General features: G+C 37.5%; 1 protein-coding gene across 1 annotated transcript in view; it reads left to right on the top strand.

The window, feature by feature from the left end:
• The first annotated feature begins 1,013 nt into the window (after window positions 1–1,013).
• Window positions 1,014–21,555, top strand: part of MTMR7 (myotubularin related protein 7) — a 35,763-nt gene continuing 15,221 nt past the window's right edge. Inside the window, exons 1-9 of the mRNA XM_081332104.1 lie at window positions 1,014–1,040; window positions 8,238–8,360; window positions 10,108–10,270; window positions 11,620–11,777; window positions 12,848–12,976; window positions 13,471–13,605; window positions 16,330–16,462; window positions 19,489–19,598; window positions 20,512–20,637. Coding sequence (XP_081188230.1) covers window positions 1,017–1,040; window positions 8,238–8,360; window positions 10,108–10,270; window positions 11,620–11,777; window positions 12,848–12,976; window positions 13,471–13,605; window positions 16,330–16,462; window positions 19,489–19,598; window positions 20,512–20,637 — 1,101 coding nt within the window. The 5' untranslated portion in view covers window positions 1,014–1,016. The remainder of the gene's footprint in view (window positions 1,041–8,237; window positions 8,361–10,107; window positions 10,271–11,619; window positions 11,778–12,847; window positions 12,977–13,470; window positions 13,606–16,329; window positions 16,463–19,488; window positions 19,599–20,511; window positions 20,638–21,555) is intronic.

Genomic DNA, 21,555 nt, shown 5'->3' with positions numbered 1-21,555 from the left:
TTATTTATTTTTTTGTACTTATTTCAGATACATTGTGTGAAGACTCAGTTTTTTGGGGAAGCTGTAATGTTAGGAAAGGTGGAAGAGGACAACCAGAAGCAAGGTGGATAGAGTCAGTTATGATGGTGATAGATCCACCATTGGGAGACCAGGCTAAGGACATCATCATTGAGAAAATTGTATCTATGTGGTCCCTAGGAATCAAAACTGACTTGATATCACATAATCAATTGTACTTATATTATTATATTTTGTATATTATACCACAAACTATTGTATATTTTGTCTATTATGTTAGTTTGCTATATCTGTTTTAAAATATCAGGTTGTCTTCTATTTCTAGAAGACAACTTTTGTTTTCTTTGGAACTATAAAAACACAAAGTTGGCTGCTTTGGCATGCAGTACATAGCTTGGTTCACCTAATGAGGGCGTATTAATTAGACCTATTTTCTAATATTCTGGCTTCTCCCAACATGCTAGCCGGAAATGCAGGGCAGGTAAAGTTCAGCTGGAAAAATTCTGGTTGCACTTCTCCAGGAGAGAGAGAGAGAGAGAAAGAGAGAGGGGGGGGGGGGAGAGGAATATCAGATCAATCCGTCTGAGGCAGTAAGGATTGAGCAACTTGGGAGCCAAGATGGCAAATGATGCTGGTATAAAAAGTAGCTCCTACGCAGCATTTGCGCTGAAACACGTCAGTCTTTAGGGCCTGGAGGTCTGTCGAACTGGGCGCCCGGCGGCTCTGACTGATGCCCGAACCTGAAAAGAGCAGCATGGCAGCTGCTGCAGAAGGCGGAGCTCGTCCCTGACCTGCGAGCATCACAACATCCTCTCATCTGATCTGAGAGTTTAAGATTTTCCAACTCCTCTTTACTCCCCCCCCGCCCCGATTCTCTAATATTCCCGCCCCTGCCCCTCTTTGTCTTTGCCTTCTGGTGCACAGGTATTTGGTGGTGCTTCGCTCTCCCTTGGTTGTGTAAGGTGCGTGAGGATCCCACGCACCGAGATTTGGTCGCCATGGAGTACATCAGAATGCCCAAGGTTAGTACGGTGCCGGAAAGACGGAGCGAAGGGAATAGAGGCTCGTCTCGAAGAAGGTATGAGGTTTGGGGAAGCAGGATCTGGCGGGGAGAGGGAAATGGGATCAATTACCCTTCCCCTTAAGCGTGGGGTTCCGGGCTGGGGTGAATTAATCCTCACCTATGAAACGAAGAATGGTGGAAAGTTGCATGTTTAAAGAATCCATTTTTCCCCACTCAGGTAAGAATGCTGCTGAGGAAAAGGGCCTTTAAACTTGGAGGTGCATTCCAATCAGATCATATTCTTTACATAGTTGGAAACAGAATTACGCTTACTCATTCCTTGCCTATAATGCAGCATCAGCCTGCAAGCCAGGAAATTATTTACTCTCCTTTGATCACACTCTTATTTGAAATTCAGATTGCAAAAACCCCCTCCCCTTCTCCCCTACCTTCCAGGGAGAAAAAATAGGTGAAAATGGGATTATATTGTTATGAGATTTCGAAGCAAGTCCTGATTCCAGGTCAATAGAATAAAAATGGATCCCTGGAAAAGTATCACTGAATCTGATGACTGATGGAGTTTATTTTCATGACATTTGATTAAATTGGGATGTGCATTGATAAAGTGTTTTAAAGTCTAGGATTTTAAATTCTTGTTTTACAACTGATTGTATATGATAAATCCTAGTAGAACATAGGTTTGAATAATGGTTTCTTATGTTTGAGGTTATGACACTAGGCCTCTGGCTTCCACACATGAAATGTGATTTGAACATAGAAGAATATAGTGGTTTGCATTTAAAAGCATCATCCTGACACTTTTTATCTCTTTCTGTAGTTTATGCCCAAAAGGCATAATTTTAATTTCATTCTTTTCTATGATTATGTTCGATTAAATAAACTCAGTAACAAATAGAAGACAACCCCACCCCCACCTGAGGAAGTAGCACAGAAAATATTTCGGATTAATAATAATCAAGCATTTTTTGAAACTGGAACACTAATTTAGGAACCCTTAATGTACTTAGCATATTTTTGAGACCTACTGTTTTATATTGTTTTATTGGTTGTAAGCCAATAAAACAGTTGTTTTTAAGATGGGTGGATATATCAATTTTTAAATGAACAAATGAACCGAAAGTACAAGATTTTGAAAGCAAATCCACCTTCCATTGACTACTATCCTTTTTTCTATGGCCTGCCCTGCTTCCATGGTATAGGCTTAGATTATTTATGAGATTGAACGTAATCTAAAGAAACAAATGTAGATTTAAATGATTTTGAACCATTAAAATAATTTAGAAGATAAAAGCCTTCAGAACAATAGCAAAATACTAAATATTATTAATAGATGTAATCAACCATTAACAGTAGGGCTCATAATTGGACTGCAAAAATCCAAATGATCTGTATATCATGGCTTTCTTGCCAGGCCCAAATACGGGCCTGGTGGAGCAGTGGGCTAATGCCTCCTTAAGTAACACCAGCTGCCTGCAATTAGTGCAGGTTCGCATCCCACCAGGCTCAAGGTTGACTCAGCCTTCCATCCTTCCGAGGTAGGTAAAATGAGGACCCAGATTGTTGGAGGCAATAAGCTGACTTTGTAATAATGCCGCTTCGGGGGGGCCGAAAGCCCTAATAAGCAGGCATATACATAGAATGAAGGCTACTGCTAAGCTTGTAAGCCGCCCTGAGTCTTCGGAGAAGGGCGGGATATAAATGGAATTAAAATAAAATAAATAAATAAATAAATAAATAAATCTTATTGCCTGTATCAGCCTAGCCCAGGGGTCGGCAACCTCGGCTCTTTTATGACTCGTGGACTTCAACTCCCAGAATTCCTGAGCCAGCTAAGCTGGCTCAGGAATTCTGGGAGTTGAAGTCCACGAGTCATAAAAGAGCCGAGGTTGCCGACCCCTGGCCTAGCCTAAGGCCATCAACAAGCTGTAGTCACAACTGCGACAACTCATTATTTCTTTGTTAGCAATCCAAAAAAATTACATATATATATATATATATATATATATATATATATATATATATATATATATATATATATATATATATATATATATGTGTGTGTGTGTGTGTGTGTGTGTGTGTGTGTGTGTGTGTATAAACCAGTGATGAAAAGGAAAAGCTCTAGTGATAAAAAATTGACTGTATTTGAATGATATTTTTTTTTGGCTTTAGTTTTTCATGGAACTTCATCAAGTTCCTGCACAATGGTAGGATTTTGTGGAACATAATTTGAAAAACACAGCACTAAATAATAGCAAAGTGGCACAGGAAACTAATTCACTCCTTCATTCTTGTAGCCCCAGTATGATAAACGCCATAATAAACTTTAAATGACAGTAAAATTGAGGAACAAATAACAAATTGTATACAATATCTGCCATATGTGTGTGCCTGGGATGCAGGCTGTAATTTATTTTGAACTGAAGAATACTGTGGCTCTGAAGTTCAACTGAACTGTTGAGGGCAGATCCTGACTTCCTAGCACCTTTTTTCTCTACCCTCCATTAGTTACTAGGAAATCTGGCCATCTTTCCCGCCGTCTCCTCTCTACCCCACCTCCTTTCTACCTGTCACATTCCTTTTCTTCTCCTTGGTTGCCAGCAGCACACATTGCCACCAATAGTGTTGCCTTTTATTCTGTTCTTAATGCATTCTGCTTGGCAATGTGTTTGACATGTCTGGAATAAAGCAACCTTGCATTTCTTCCTTATACTTTTAACAGTCTTAATTCTTCTTAACCCCTTTATAAAGAGCCCTCCAGATTGATTTCTTGTAGTTTTTTTATCTTTTCTCCCCAAAAACTTTCAGACCTTTAGCAAGTTTTGCAAATCTTCAAAACCTTAAGAGAACTCTTTTGTACATCTAGTAAAAATATATTTGTATCTCTTTTCTGGTAAAATAGTTGCCATAGACCTTGACTTATGGCCACAACTGAGTAAGTGTGAAAAATTGGTCATAAGTCACTTTTTTCAGTGCTGTAACTTCGAATGGTCACTGAATGAATGAGGACCACCTGGATATCTTCTCATTACTTGCCACATTTCTATCCACATTCAAGTACATTTCTAATTTATCCAGAGTATCTTGTTCTTATTGGTTCATATTGAAAAGTCTTATAAAATTTGGCCAATAGGATTTTTTAATTAGGTGGTTCATTGAAATCTACACTTATACCATTCAAGGCAAATTTTGTCTTAGGATAAATCCAATGCAAATATTGCTATATAGCTATATAGCATTTGTCTATCCTTTCTTCTAAAGTCAGCCTGAGTAAAGTTTTTTTTTTCCCCAGTGTAGCATCCTTTTTCTTGAATGGCTTCCCAGTAATCTTGCTGAGAAGCTCAGTGTTCACATTTCTTCTCTGAAAGTGCCTGACATCTGTTTGCCATTTACATTCCCTTCAGTATCTATGTTTTACCGTCTTTCCTCTTTGTCCTTAAGATGTGTTGTGTTAAAAATAGTATTTTTGGCCTTTTTTACTTATACCACATAAGAAATTGCAGTAGCTATCATATATAACCCCCTTGACATAGTTTTTTTAACACCCTTTGTTCATTTTTTATACAAAAATCAAGGCCATAAGGGAAAAAAGATCCTGGTAGACAGACATGGTTTGAAATAATATTTCAATTCCAAATAATTTATGTGGGCAAGCAATCTGCTCACAGGACTGGACATTCATTTATATGTTATTTTATATCTGCTACTAATAAATAATCACATAAAATAAGGTTTTATTCAAGTACGTCTATACCACTCAAGTATACTATAAGATCACAGGTTTTTTCTTGTTTTTAAGCAAATTATAACACGTTGAGTTCCCAAATAGCATTTTTTTTCCTTTTTTTTGTTCTTGTAATATATAAAATGTTTCTACTTTTTACTGCTGCTAAGGGGTCCTGGAACATATTCCTGAACCTAAAATTTTTGACTGGGTTTGAAATAGATCCGTGGTGGCAAACCTGTGGCACAAGTGGCACGCAGAGCCCTCTCTGCGGGCATGCACGCCGTCCTCCCAGTCCTAGGCCTTCAGCTGGGTTTTATAAAACCTTTTCACTTTAGGCCTCTGCCGCCGTGTGCAAAAAAAAAAAAGATTCAATGAATTTCAACTTCTTGTGGGGAAAAAAAGATCTTGCAAAGTTGGAATTGATTGAACTTTTAGTCCCAACCAGTCTGCTGTTATCACCGCAGCCATGCCCACTCAATGGGCCATGCCCACCCAATTGGCCACACCTACCCAATGGGCCATGTCCACCCGGTTTTGGGTTGCATTTTGGCCACTCAGGCTCTTAAAGGTTCGCCATCACTGAAATAGATATCTTCTGTTTAAGAAACAAATGTCTTCCACATTTTAGGGGATACTATTTAAAGATCTGAGCTATCATCAATATGCTGATGTTACCCAGCTTATATTTTACTAGTCTAAATCAGACGAATGATGCTGTCAAGGTCCTCTCCAGATGCTTGGAGACTTTGAGATTTTGGGTGGGAGAGAAGAAGCTTAAAATTGAGTCCTAGTAAAAGGCATCACTATTTTTCCATCCGTTTTCTTTGTCTGTTCCAGGGGTTTCTCTTGACGGGTGGCACTTTCCATAATGATGATAACATGATGAAATGTCATGACACTATTGCACAGATTATGCACACAACATGAGGTTTGAGACAGATATTTAAGTTCCTTCATTAGTGTAATGTAATATTACATATGTGGGTTTTTTTGCCCTCTCCTTCCTTCTCTTGAGGATTCCCATATTTACAGTGAAACTCTATCCTTGTGCATTAATACTTTCTACTGAATTTAATAGGGCTTGTTGCCTGGTAAGTGAATAAAAGTTGGCAGGCTTAATCAGATTACTGTAATCAAAGTAAAGTATTTTTCTAATTTATTTATTCTAATGATGAAGAACACAGTTTCATTAGCTGAGTTGCATGCTTGTCTGATGAATTTCACTTGCAGTGTATTAAACAGTGCCTAAACACAGCTGCTTCTCCCCTTTTCTTTCTTTTCTGTCCAATTTTCTCACTTCATTGCCATCCAGTTTTGTTCTCTCCTTTCTTTTGGCTTTTGTTTCCCTTCCGAGTGCAGAGATCCCTTCCTCATCTCTGTCACTTTTTTGTTTCTTCTTCTGTTGGAAAGAGAGGCAGGGGATGTGCATTTTTGCCTGAACTTGTGTGTTCTTTTTTAAATTTTATTTATTTATTTTAATCCCATTTATATCCCGCCCTTCTCCGAAGACTCAGGGCGGCTTACAATTTAAGCACAAACCAATGTGCTTAGCAATAGCCTTCATTCTGTGTATATGCCTGCTTATTAGGGCTTTTGGGCCCCCCCAAGCGGCATTATTACAAAGTCAGCTTATTGCCCCCAACAATCTGGGTCCTCATTTTACCTACCTCGAAAGGATGAAAGGCTGAGTCAACCTTGAGCCTGGTGGGATGCGAACCTGCACTAATTACAGGCAGCTGGTGTTACTTAAGGAGGCATTAGCCCACTGCGCCACCAAGGCTCCTTGTTCTCCATGAACAAGGGAACTATTTATATTTATAGATAGGGGATCAATGTCATAAACAGGAAACCTTGTTTTATCAACAGTGACATTTAATAACGATACTGTACATTTTATGTTAAATTTTATTTCTTTTTGGCCCAATTCTTCCTGAGGGTGGAGGAATGTGGCTTCTGGCAGGTAGGTTGCCAGATTTTACACCTGGCCTCACAATGAATTACAACTCTACTTATTCAGCACTAAGCTTATCTTGGCAGAAGCCTTGCAGGCATATCTAGACAGGAATCTTTACTGCAGATAGGAATGAAGCCTTGGGATCATATGGCCCACTGTAGTTCAAGGAAGTTCTTTATGTGTGCACAGACACACAGACAGAATTGGCCGTTTCCTCGATGGGATTGAGAGGCAGCTCTTTACATAATGGATTTTTTTCTAGACTGGTGTGTATGTGTGTCTTCTTGGTTTACCAGTTTCAACTGCAATCATATATACACATGTATGCACAAAAGCCCAGTTCATGTGTGCATTTATTAGAGTGAGGAAAGGGAGAAGTTCAGGGGTTTGGAGCCTCTATATAGGATTTTCCTTGCATCTGATATTTATTTTACCAGAGGGGGATTGTATCAGTTGCAGGGTTGTCTTCCATTCCGAGAAAGCTAACCCGCTTTTTCACTGAAGTTTTTTATGGGCCTAAGTACTTTGATATGGCTATAAACTGCCTAAATTTAGATTTAATATAACAAAGTTCACTTATCCATTGGGAAGAATGTGAGTTGCACAAAAATAGTTCCCAGTGGATCTGTTTTCTAGAAGAATGTGCCATGAAAGTGGTTTGGCTTTCTGCTGCTGTGACCAGCTTTTGACATAGGTCATTTAAAAAGTAGCCAAAATACAGTCATGTAAGAGCCAGCCAAGAAATCAGTAACACACAATCCATTTTTTTCAACTAATGTTTTAGGTTCTGGAATCTTAGTCTTAAATTACTTTTACCAAATCAAATGCTCAGAGGACAGATGGAAAGTAGCAATGAATCTAAATATAGACCGTGAGAATTTGGTTTAAATATAATCCCAGATCACATGGGAATGCTAATTTGGAAGAAGGTAATAAAGGTGATTTTAGTTTTTCCAGTTGCCATCATTAGTAGCTTGAACCACAGGAAAAATGTTTAAACTTGATAATTCAACTGTCATTATAGGCAAGAGATGAATAAATTTTGACTTCTCAATTGGTTTGTTGTTTTTAAGAATGTATTTGAATGCAATGTATTTCTAAGTTTTTCTAGATATATTCTGGTTTCTTTTCTCTTTTGTCTGACTCTAATCTTAAGATGTCCCAGATAAGGAAGGGATCAGGTTTGCTATTAATAGATTTATTGGATTCATAAATCATATTTATTTTAAAAAGAAATACCTGTGAGCAGTGCTATGAGCAGTATTCATTATTGTCAGATTGATTCATGGCATTTGCTGAATTAGAATAATAGCTTTTACATAATCAGATGGCAACTTGTCACTTTGAAATGTAAACCCTGAAGAAGGGTGACATTGGTAAAATGGTGTTGCATCTTTTAGCACAATATCAAAGCATTACAGAATATAACACATTTCTAAAAGAAAAAAATATGTCTCTAAAACTCTTTCTAAGAGGTTTTGTGTTGGTCATTTTGTGCCTTTCTCTGTTTGTAGGTGGAAAATGTGCGCTTCATTGATGGAATATCTTCCAAAAGAACTGCACTAGGGACCCTGTATCTAACAGCCACTCATGTCATCTTTGTAGAAAATGAGCCAGACAATCGTAAGGAGACCTGGGTATGACAAGTAACTATCATATCTTCACAAATCCAATGATCTGCACAGGCTGTGACGTACATTTAGAACCATAAAATGTTCTGCAAACACAAAGGCATTTAGGTCTGTTAAAACACTTCGTGAATATTTGTGGACTGTTCATGTCTATCTGTATCTGTAGTCATAAAAATTCCTAGCCCTCAAGGACCCTTTGGATCCTTGACTCACAGAGAGGCCATTTACGCCACTGAGTCCAACCCCTCACTCATTGCCAACATCCAAACAGTAGCAACTCATGACAGTCAGAGGTTGAATTTCTGCTTGAATATGCTCTATGCAAGCAAAAGAGTTTAAATAATTGAAAGAGCAAGTAGGCATGACAGAACTTCAGTAATTCTTAAGTCTTCCAAACACATTAAATAACGGCTCTTAATCTGCAGAATTACTGATGCTATCAGTCTTGAGGATTGTCCAGAGTGCAATTAGAATTTAAAAATCTGGAGGGCATTTTTTTATTATTTCTGAAACAATAGCTGATGAACTATCAGAAGAATAATCCCTTCATCTGGAAAGAACAGACCTCCCGTCCAAGGGGCCCATGCATCTCATTGAACAGAAAACCTGCCTGCTCTTGAAATTTTAAAAATCAACCTCATTACTTAGATTCTTCAAGGGCAGGGCCAGCTCAAAATATTTTGCTTCCAGAGATCACACAAGAAATGTCATTCTTTCACTTTCCTCACAAAGATGCCTAGCAAGTTCTGTTCAGGCAGAAAATAAGATAAAGAAGATGAGCTGGAAAATAGAGCTGTGGGGTGAATTTCATTAATTTCATTGGGCCTGGGGTACCATGTCCATCAACTTTGTTGAGAGTACCAAAACTGTTAGCCAGTAAGAACAGAACACTAGGACTGTTGGTTAATTTTTTTCTTCCCATTGATTATCCCCACCTTTTGAGTGCTCCTCACATTTAGATTTCCTGCATATGTTAGTTTTGAAATAATTGCTCTAATCTCTTCCTTGTAGCATTCTGCTATGCTGAAAGCTCTGTTTTTGCTTTGGAATTTCTAAGTTGTTAGTTTCAAGTGACCACATTGCAAAACCCCTAAAACCAAAGTTTATAATCTTTTCTCTTTGAAAGTCCCTTGACTTTTAAGCAAAGGCAAAATTCACAACTTCTAATAATACTTGAATTTTAGGTGCCACGCATAGGTGAAACACATTGTGTGATTGTTCTCATTAAAAACAAATATTGATAGTAAATGGTATTTTTAAAAGAAATACATTCAAATAGTTTCATAAAATGAGACACCAAAACTTAGATCTTTTTGTTAATACACTTGGAGCTATCTTTTCTGTAATACCTGTAATACCTCACAAAGTTGTTTTTGTGGGGAAATTCCCATTTATATTGTCTCAAGCTGTTAGGGAATTCGAGCTATAAAATACACCAAGTGCTTATTTTTGGATCTCAGTTAACAAATTAACTATAGCTTCCTCACTCTTATGAGAGCTGGGTTTCTATGCATTCTTTCCACCAGATGTAGTTAAGAGATCTCCCACTTCACTAAGCGATCCTCTGCTCCCCTTATTGATTCAAGATTCATTTGCTCTTGTTTTCTGTGATCTTGTATAATGCTGAAACTTTGTTCACCATACTACATTGAGCATTATGTAGCTTAAGGCACATCATACAGTTTTGATTGTGTTAATTTATAAAATGGAATATCCTTAGTTTCTCTCTTTAGATTGACTTTTTTTTTATCAGATTCTTCACAGCCAGATCTCTTCAGTTGAGAAACTTGCTACATCAGCTTCTGGTTGCCCAATGTTGATTCGTTGTAAGAACTTCCAGAACATTCAATTCATCATGTCTCAGGAAAGAGACTGCCATGATGTTTACATTTCTCTGATACGTCTGGCGCGCCCAGGTATAGAATGGAAGTTCAGGAGGTACCCATGCATCTATGCTGGCAGTTGGCCTGAGTAAAATTACTTTGTTGTAGACATGGGTGACTCCTCTGTTTTGTTTATAAATCTCACTACTAGGAGGCTGAATTGTTTGGATTCTATTTCAACAAAAGGCTCCATTTATCTGAATGGACAGTCATGAAAAAGCAATTCATAAATCTGTTTTCTGCTTTTGATATGATTGGTTGTTGTATTCAATTATATTTTCTTTAACTACTTAAACTCATGTTCTTATTCCTTTTGCTAGTTCTCTGGCTGTTTTCTTGGTCTTTTCCTTAAAGGTTATTCTTTTCTGCTCTGGTACTGAACAATTCGGAATCTCCATTTATTTTTTAGCTTATTCCATCCAGATTTATCATTCTTTTATGTTTGGAATTTTATTTCTTCTCTGTCATTTTCGGTATTAAACTCTTGGTGTGGGACAAGAGTGTTTTATGGAAATGTCCTCTTTTTGTAGAAACTGTGTCTCCAATATAATTCCCTAGGGTGATTTGGCATGGATGATATCTTTGTTGACACTGCCCCCTAAGTTCCCAAGCCTTCCTAATTTATTAGATTCATTTATTTATAAAAATAATTGGGAAGATAATTTGTTCTGAAGCAAAGTGCCAACCTCAAGTATAATTTATTTTTCTAACTAACCTTTGGGCCTATGTAATCCATGGAAGCATTCTTTAAAAATAAACTATGACTGGCACAAACTGATGTTTCTTTGCCTTCTGCTATATGTTTTGCTAATGGCTGTAATCAATATGGCAGCCATTTGTATGCCATCATTTGCCCCTTCATTGCCTCCAAGTATTACTAATTATCTAAATGCTCAATCCATGTTATGTCAGAATGTGAAAAATAATTTCAACTACATTAAAGTGGCTCTTTCCAGCATTGATTACACTAGATAATGTAAGTGTGAATCAAATCCCATCTAATAGAGCAAAATTAATAAAACACAGAGAGGAAAATAATGTTTTTGCTTTGTTCATCTGCTTTGTCTACCTGATATAAATTGCCAAATAATCTCAAGGAGAATACTGTATTGGCTGTCTCCCAAGTGTTATCTTAAAAGTGTCCAGACAAAGAAAATACAGAACTGACCTGAAATCCACTCATTAATTGTTGTTTCGTATTTCTGCAATGATATCTTTCTAAAGAAGTTGGCTTTATCCCCTGGATTTAAAAAAAATGAACAGTTGGAACAATTAAGCAAATAAATCAAGCAAATAAATGTTAGTGTTTGCCATTTTACATTAATAATAACAACAGTAATTCTAGTGAAGAAATCACCGCTGTCTTGTTTTCTTGTTTTCAGTGAAATATGAAGAACTTTACTGTTTTTCTTTCAATCCTAAATTAAACAAAGAAGAAAGAGAACAAGGCTGGAATCTGACAAACTTAATGGAAGAATACAATCGTATGGGAATTCCAAATAATTACTGGCAGATCAGTGACGTCAACAGAGATTATTGGGTGAGTTGCTGCTCATGAAAACAAATGGCCTGAGATCTAAATATTGTGATTCAAAATACTAGTGTGTGAAAGACTTCTGTTTCCATCACCTTTCAAATAACTCAGTGGCTCAATTCATTATGAAATACTTGAACCACTAAATATTAATGTAAGATATGTGCCTTTGTAGTTCTGTATAAAACTTGCTTTGTTGTTTATTTTTGATTTCTTTGCCATCCTACCTGAGCAATTGTGATTTTAAACACACTCAGCTTTAGACGTTAGCTTCATAAACTGGTTTGCATTCAAAAAAACAATTTCCCGGCACATAAATCATGGATAATTGGTAACTGTTAAACCAACTTCTGGAAAAGGAGTGTAAAGGAAGGAAGACATTTGTAATATTTTACATATTCCTGGATTGATAGAGTTCTTAACTTGGTGTCTTCCAAAAGTGTTTGACTATATATTCCTGAAATTACATCCAATATCTGAATTGTTTTTGAGGAATACATGATGACTGATACCATGTTTCATTTTTAAACACTGTTGCTGAGAGAAGAGGTGTTGCAAAGAAAAAAAAATCCTGTAATCTTGTCATTTTTGCAAAAAAAAAACCAAAACCTGTTCTGAAACAGGTTTTGCAGTTTTTCTCTTGGTACCCTTTAGATAGACAAGGTCTAAACCTGTCAGAATTTCCCAATAGGCTTCAGTTATAAAAGATGTGTCATACTATTTAGACTATTTGAATATTGATTATGGTAATAGGAGTGCAAGAAAAGTATGCGCTTTTTAAATTTTTCTCAGAATTGTTATTCTTCTTGTTCACTGTAAGCATATAAAATAACTATTTATGAAGCAGCTTTGAATAATTCATTGCAGAGTGTTTGAAAAAATAAATATATGCAACAGTATTTCTCAACTTTGTCAAGTTTAAGATGTGTGGACTTCAGCTCCCAGCCTGATTGGAGACTTCTGGGAGCTGAAGTCTACACATCTTTAAATTGGCAAGGTTAAGAAACATTTTTATATAGATTGCTTGAACAAGCTAGTAAAGTATCTTCAGTTTGTTTTCTTCTATTCTTGGACAGGTGTGTGATTCGTATCCTACTGACATCTACGTGCCCAAATCAGCCACTGCTCATATCATTGTGGGAAGCTCTAAATTTCGTAGTAGAAGGCGTTTTCCTGCACTTTCCTATTACTACAAGCAGAATAATGTAAGCATGAGATTAAAAGTTTAAATAATTTATTCAATGCTGCCTGATTTTGAGTATTGAAATAATTTTGAAAGAGTTACAAGTTTACAAAAATATCTCCCAATGGAAGGATGGGACATACCATATCTGGTTTGACTTCTTTTTAAAGATAGAGCTTACTATAGTCCTGTTATGGAGAAGAAAAATGTATAAATTTGCTGGCCAAATAATCAGAGATTTTTACATTGATTAATTGATCAGATTTTAATTACATTAATCTTGTTTTAATCTTTACTGTGTGATTCAGGGGTCATCTTGGGAATGTAAACACATTTGATGGTATTGTATCATCTGGAAAATTCAAAATGGCAGCTTGTGACAAATAAGTAATAAAAGTCAGTTTGCTGTAAAAGGAACTAAACTGCAACCAGAGTGTTATAAACAAGCTTGAGTGTACTAAATATTTTCACAATAAAGCATATGACTGTTCCAGTCTCTGTTTTGTTGTCTCCTAGGCTTCCATATGTCGGAGTAGCCAACCTCTAGCAGGCTTCAGCGCTCGATGCCTGGAAGATGAACAAATGCTACAGTTGATCAGAAAGGCAAATCCCGGAAGTGATTTTATCTATGTTGTTGATACACGCCCCAAAGTAAGTAAAAGGCTGACTGTTGTCTTTTTTTATGCCGAGTATTGGCTGAAATGAAAAGTTCTAGAATTGCCAATAGAAAAAGAAAAAAAAGTCAAAGCTGGTTAAAAGTGAATCAAACTGTTTTTAATTACACTGAAGGTAAGCCCTGTTTGTAAATCTCAGCAAATAGAAATATTTTATTTTATTAGGCCATGAGCAACACATGTTTCATCTGAAGGATTGCATAGAAATGGCAATTGTGTTTACAATCCTAAAATTAGTTTTCTCAGTATGCAAATGTATTACTGAATGGGGAGGGGCTTGAACTGAAAGAATTGAAGTTATTGACTTCTCACTTGAAAAGATGGAGAGAAGATGTTTCTTTATCAACTATTTGAAAAACATGTGAGCCTGAACTTCAGAGCTGAACTTACTTTTGTTTTAGTTTTTATTTTATCCAAATAAAAACTGCCCTTTAAAGTAGGTTGGTTTGAGACTAACTTTTAGCAGACAACAGATCTCCTCTTTATGAAGATCTCACTTCCTGCTAATGAAGAATAGAGTAGAGTAGAATAGAGTAGAAATAATAGAATAGAATAGAATAGAATAGAATAGAATAGAATAGAATAGAATAGAATAGAATAGAATAGAATAGAATAGAATAGAATAGAATAGGAAGGAACCTTGGACGTCTTCTAGTCCAGCCCCCCGCTCAAGCAGGAGAGCCTATACCGACTCAGACAAGTGTCTGTCTAGCCTCTTCTTAAAAAACTTCAATGATGGAGCACCCACGATTTCTGGAGGCAAGCTGTTCTATTGGTTAATTGTCCTCACTGTCAGGAAGTTTCTCCTTAATTCCAGGTTGCTTCTCTCTTTGATCAGTTTCCAACCATTGTTTCTTGTCCTGCCTCTGATGCTTTGAAGAATAATGTGACCCCCTCTTCTTTGTAGCAGCCCCTCAAATACTGGAACACTGCTATCATGTCTCTCCTATTTCTTCTTTTCTTTAGACTAGCCCAGGGGTAGGCAACCTTGGTTCTTTTATGACTCGTGGACTTCAACTCCCAGAATTCCTGAGCCAGTTGGCTCAGGAATTCTGGGAGTTAAAGTCCACGAGTCATAAAAGAGCCAAGGTTGCCTAACCCTGGACTAGTCAAACCCAAGTCCTGCAGCCGTTCTTCTATGTTTTAGTCTCCAGGTCTTTGATCATCTTAGTTGTTCTTCTCTGATTTTTCCCCAAACTCAATATCTTTTTTGTGATATGGTGACCAAAATTGGCTGCAGTATTCCAGTTGTGGTCTTACTAGGGTTTATAAAGTGGTGCTAATACTTCATGTGATCTTGATTTTATGCCTCTGTTTTTACAACCCAGGATTGTATTAGCTTTTTTGGCTGCTGCTGCACACTGCTGGCTCATAGTCAAGTGATCGTTCACTAGGACTCCAAGGTCCCTCTCACAGTTACTGTTTTTAAGCCAGGTCTCGCCTAATCTGTACTTGTACCTTTGATTTTTTCCTGCCTAAAAGTAAAACTTTGCTTTTCTCCACATTGAAACTAATTTTGTTGGATAAGGCCCATTGCTCAAGTTTGTCAAGATCTTTTTGGATCCTGAGTTTGTCTTCTCAGAATGTTGGCTACTCCTGCCAGTTTGGTGTCATCTGCAAATTTGATGAGTTCCCCTTCAATTCTCTCATCTAAGTCATTTATGAAGATATTGAAGAGTACTGGGCCTAATAATAAATATAACTTTATTTGCATTTTGTGACAAGCAGGAAGGGGCTGTCCAGCTTTATAAGATTAGAGCACATGTCCAAAGACCTACTTGTAATTGTATCAATATCCCATATTTACATTTTGTGTAAGCAAAACGTGGCATATGCTATCAAGGAAACTTTCCAGAGCTTTAACAGGATTTGCTAGATTCTAGTAAATGCATGTTCAATCCAGTGGAACTGTACTATAGGCTAAATAACAACTTGTTGACCTTTGTCTTTTTGTTGAGTGCAGCAGCATCTGAAAGGGTCTTTATGCTTCAACACATATTTGATTACATTGTTAGTAGGTCTGGTGTAGTGGTTAATGCCGTAGGCTAGAAGCTGGGAGACCTTGAGCTCCAGTCCTGCCTTAGGCACAAAGCTGGGTGACTTTGGGCCAGTCACTTTCTCTCAACTGGAGGAAGCAGACAATCTTTTGCTTCTGAAACCGCTTGTGACATATTGCTAAAAAACTGCAAGGACTAGTCTCGACACTGACTCGAAGGCGCACACACGCACGCACATAGACAAGTGAGTTCTGTATTTAGAGCATAATAGCATTTCCTATTCTCCCTCATTTAAAAATCACTCGTTGTTAATAAAGTCAATGGTTCCTCTAGCAAATCAGCTGTCAACAATAATTTGGCATCTGAGAACAGATCGGATCAATTCTGTATTCTGGGAGTCTGAAGAGAGATTGCCACCTTCTGGATGAATTGTACAATTGAAATCACTGTTGAATTTACCGTAAAAGCTCCAAAGTAGTCAAAGGCAAAGGTGACAGCAGTTCTTATTTCATGGCTTTTTTTAAAAAAAAACCACAAAATGCAGCCCATATTTTCACTAATAAAACTCATAATCTGACATTGTGGAAGGCTCTTTCCTCCTTTTCTTTCTTTTGGCCAATGGTAATGTTTTTATTTCTTCATTATAAAGGAAAGAATATTATGTCAGCGGTCTGAAGGGTATTTTTTTCCCTTGATCTATGCAGCTCAATGCAATGGCAAACCGAGCAGTTGGGAAAGGGTACGAAAATGAAGACAATTATTCCAACATCAAGTTTCAATTCATAGGTATTGAGAACATCCATGTTATGCGAAGCAGCCTCCAAAAAATGCTTGAAGGTAACATCTTTGTAGATTGCTGGGGGCAGCTTGAAATTCATCCATCTTTTCTTCTTTGGTACTAAGACATTCTGAGCTGAATGTATATTAGTACCAAAATTGAAATTAGGGATTTTGCTTTATTAATACTGCAAAGAGTATTGCGGTTTTAGCTCTTAAGCCCATTAATATGAAACAAATTTTCTAAAGAAGTTGCCTTAAATTGGCCTTCTGCTTCAGTGGCTATTAGAGCTTTGCTTGTAGATACTTTGCAGCCTTGTTATCTAATATTGTTGAGTTGAAGAATTTAGCCACTTAATAGGGGATCCTCTTCAATAGAGGATTCATCTTATGAATAGTTCCTCCTGTGACATTAGAGGGACTTAACTTCTATATAACTTCAGATTGGCCCTCTGTATGTTTTGAAAATGCTTCAGAAGAAATGCTTCCTTGTGAGCTTGAAAAATTAGTAGCTGCTTTAAAGATCTGATTCATTGAAGCAGGTATGGCAATCTGACTTATTAAAGCAGATGTGGCTTTAATGCAACTCTAAGGCAGGGGTGTCAAACTGCCAGCCCACGGGCCGGACGCATCATGAGGAAACTGCGCCCACCCCATTGCCAGCAATGGGGAACATGTTCTGATATGTCGCGCAATGTTATGTGACGTCGCGAGTTTGACATGTCTGTAATGAGTCTGCATCTGTTTTCATATATGCTTGGAATCCTGAAAAAAGACATAACTGCATTTAAGCAGTTCTTTGTTTGCATCTGGAAGCATCTCTTCCATAAAAACTATGTGTACCTTAATGTAGAACATTTACATGCATTCTAATAATTACTATGATAGTCAATTTCTGCTAACCTATTATATATATGTACTACCCTTTTCTTTTACCCTTCTCATCCTACTTTGGAAAAAGAAAGTTATATGGTACAGTATGTAGCTGAGCTTATAGAAAATTTGGTTTATTTCTTCCACATCTGACATATTGTTTACTCTACTTATTGTCTGATCAGCTCACATTCTTATTTCTGCTGATCCTTTTTATACAATTAATGGTGAAAGGCAGATCTACAATGGCAATATGTCAAATCAAATGTATGTTTCCAATTTATTTAATTACCAGGGTTAAAAACACAGGGACAAATGACTAACTACAACAGAGACAATGCAATAGTCATTTAAAACCTAAAAATGAAGACAGATACCACAGAAAAATTAACTAAAATACGGTAAAACAATATAAAACCAAATAAAATAGAAATTGAATAAGATAAAAAGCATTACAATATAAGGGGAAAGAAAGATTCTATAATATTGTCATTTCAAGAATAGGACATCTTATGCCTCCTTAGTAGGGACGCGGTGGCTCAGTGGGTTAGGATGCTGAGCTTGTCGATCAGGTCAGCAGTTTGGTGGGTCGAATCCCGAGCGCCGTGTAACAGTAAGCGCCTGTTACTCATCCCAGCTTCTGCCAACCTAGCAGTTCGAAAGCACGTAAAAATGCAAGTAGAAAAATAGGGACCACTCCGGTGGGAAGGTAACAGCGTTCCGTGCGCCTTTGGCGTCTAGTCATGCCAGCCACATGACCACAGAGATGTCCTCGGACAAGTGCTGGTTCTTCAGCTTTGAAACGGAGATGAGCACTGGCCCCTAGAGTCGGAAACGACTAGCAGACATGTGTGGGGGAACCTTTACCTTTATGCCTCCTTAAGGAAATTTCTGCAAATAAGAATTGCAAGGGCAATGGCTTTTAATGGAGATGTTGCTTAGTAACTGAATTCCTCACTAAATTAATTCTTTTTTGAACTCCAGGTCAGCTACCACTATCAGATCTGACTGATTTAAATCTGACCTTTAGGACTGCAGTTTAGGACTTTGTGGTCTTTGCTAAGTCAAGTGGAAAGCAAATATTAACTCTGATAAGGGAACAAACCTCTATTTTGACTCTATTTAGGCTTAGTAAACAGGAGGTAAGCAGTCTCAGAGTAAATCCAGCTGCTAATGGCTTGTGCTCCCATCTGCGTAGATGCATTAATCATTTGACAGGCATCTTGCTGTCAGCAGTCCTCTATCATGAGGGTAGTTTTGTGAGATGCTGTTTTGAACATACTATTTTGTGATCAACTGCAAAAAATCACTCTTTTCACTGAACAATGGCCCTCCCAGTCTGATGCCTTCCAGATGTGTTGGAGTTCCACCACTCCTAATTTTTCAACCCACAGAGGATAAGTACAGCTTGACATATACGTAGGACATCAGGTTTGCCATATCTGGATTGGCTTAATCTAAGGTTATCAGATCCAGATATAAAGGTTGGGTATTGGAACTCTTTTGCAGTTTATAGGAAAGGGATCTGCCACATCTGCAGATGTATACATAGGGAACTTCTCACCAATAGGACGTTGAATGGCTCAGCATCCTGCTTGATGTGAAAGAGCTTTTGATGGCTATATTCTTCCTGTATGGCAAGAAGAACTTCTTCTATTCATGTCAGCAGATGGGGGTTGGCCAAGCTTATACAACTGTACAATTCCTTTTTGTCTTCCATTTTTAAGATGAAATGCCAGTTTAAGAGACTGTGATTTTTGAGGAAGGAAATGGCAGAGCTGGAAGGTTTAATTGAATCTTTTCTTCCAACATTGGTCTTTTAGTTGCTTTCTTAAAAAAAGGTATGAATGAACTGAAGCCCTGCAGAAGATAAACTTACTCCCGCTATTTTGAGGAAAAAAAACATCTACTGGATTAAAATATGAAGAAACCTTGATTATAAAAGTCCTTCATTCAGTATCTGTTGACACAGCCTTTTCATTTTAGGGACTTTACTTTGCATGTTTCCCCCAGAATTTAAAAGCACAGGGTTTACAGCAGTGCAAGAAGTCAAACTGGTACATAATGGCCAGTCACGGCTGCAAATCAGTCATGCATGCAGTCAAGTGACTAACATGCATGTGAAAATCAACCCCCCCTTTTTAAGCTAGACTTACCGTATAAAATTAGCCATTTAAAAAATTCTGGTCTGCTGAAATGGGCTTATTTTGCAGTCTGTGAGCTGAGATCTCCTTCAATGAGTGATTTCCTCTGGGGGCTAGAGAATTCAGGCTGGTTGAAACACATCAAAGCCATTATGGATGCGGGCATCTTTATCGCAAAGGTACAATATATGATTTGTAAATGAAAATGGGAATGGGGATGTGCCATTTCAGGTAATGGAAAATCTTTGATTTTCTTCCACTTGCAGGGATGTGTTATGGAATAAAAATAACATGGTCCAGATGTGTGTCTCTCTGGGCTAGAAAATAAGAGTGCTGGATATGATGCTAGATACTGTGCACAGAAGTGTTGCCCAAATTGTGGCATAAGCTCGTGAACCTATTGTTGTCTAGCATAACTGCTGATGCCAATTTCCTGATATTCATGATTCTTTCTTAAATTTCACATGTATGCTTAGATAAGTGTGTATTGTACTGTCAGAGTGGAAATGCTGCAACTGGACATGAAGCACATTCATAATTAGTATTAAAAAAAAAAGCTCAAGGCCAAGGTGCAAAGTAATATAAGTGGGACAAAAGGCAAGTCATGTGACCCATTGGCGGCTTCTTCAAGGACAGAGATGATGAAAGGAAAAGATTTCATGGTATATTCCCACCCAGCAAAATACGGTTATTCACTATGTAGAAAAGCCTTTCACAGTGTATTACATTGGCTGCAACACTGGGAATAGAGCTTCCTACTGACTCAGACCACTGATTCATCCAGTTGAGTATTGTTCATATTTGACAAGACAATGGCTACCCAAGGTTTCTAGCAGAGGTATTTCCAGCTCTATCTTGAGATGCTAAGAGTTGACATTCCACGTACTTAAGATTGTGTCTTCTCTTCTATCATTTTTGTTTCTATGGGAATCAAAGAGACATTCCTCCTTTCTTTCTTTCTTCTTTCTTTCTTTCTTTCTCTTTCTTTCTTTCTTTCTTTCTTCTTTCTTTCTTTCTTTCTTTCTTTCTTTCTTTCTTTCTTTCTTTCTTTCTTTCTTTCTTTCTTTCTTTCTTTCTTTCTTTCTATTTCAGGCGGTCGCTGAAGAGGGAGTCAGTGTTCTTGTTCACTGTTCAGATGGATGGGACCGGACTGCTCAGGTCTGCTCTGTAGCAAGCCTTCTATTAGATCCATATTACAGAACTATAAAAGGATTTATGGTAAGTGAGATTGCTTTATGAACAGGAAAAAGGATAAATTGTGAGTTCATTTTTAATGGAATTAAAAGGAGTTTTTAACAACATCAAACTATTTAGTGAATTTCCAGAAGTTTTATCTTTCACATTTTGAGAGATGATGCACCACATTTTTGGAGGTCCATATTTGGAGATCCATCTTCAACTGTAGATTCAGTTCAGCAATCACAACTTACTGTGTAGCTAGCAGCTGTGTCTCTCGTTGTCACTACATAAAAGCAGTTCTGGCACTCTTGCTTAAGCTCTGGTGAAAGGCAAAGAAGTGGAACCAGTTCACTGTTTTGGAATACACAAATTCATGGTGGACAGGTGAAAAGCAAGAGCAGCTTTGTGGACTACAAGAAAAAATCTGGTCCAAGAATGGATGCAGGTTTAGCTTCAATAGATGGGATACATATTTTCAAAAAGGAGAGACTGACGCTTGTGTGCTTGGCATAACTTACTATCACCCCAAGTAAATTGGATGAATTATCATTTTCCTCCAATTTCTATCATGTTCCTATAACATTATAGTATAGTGTAGTAAGTGCATCTTAAATACTAGTCATAATTCTCCCCCTTTCATTATCTTGTATATAGACGAGATCTGGGAGTTTCAAAACATTCTGCATTCTTTTGGAAAACTTGAATGATAAATTTGGGTGCTAGCCTTTGTATGAAATAGATAGGAAGGAACTACATTGAAGAGACAGAGTTGCTGCTCCATTTGCAAACTCTGAAGACTGCAAATTTTAATTTAACCTTCAATTTAATTTTAACTTTAATAGATTTTTCTATGTAAGGCCAAAGAGGTTGTAAAAGATCGGGGTGCATTTAGAATAATAGAATTATAGGGCTAGAGGGGACCTTGGAGTTCTTCCAGTCCACCTCCCCTGCCCAAAG

This window comes from Vipera berus (assembly GCF_964194415.1).
Source record: "Vipera berus genome assembly, chromosome: 7".
In the NCBI taxonomy this organism is placed as follows: domain Eukaryota; kingdom Metazoa; phylum Chordata; class Lepidosauria; order Squamata; family Viperidae; genus Vipera; species Vipera berus.
Note: the sequence above shows the minus strand (reverse complement) of the source record. Positions and strands in the feature narration are given on the sequence as shown.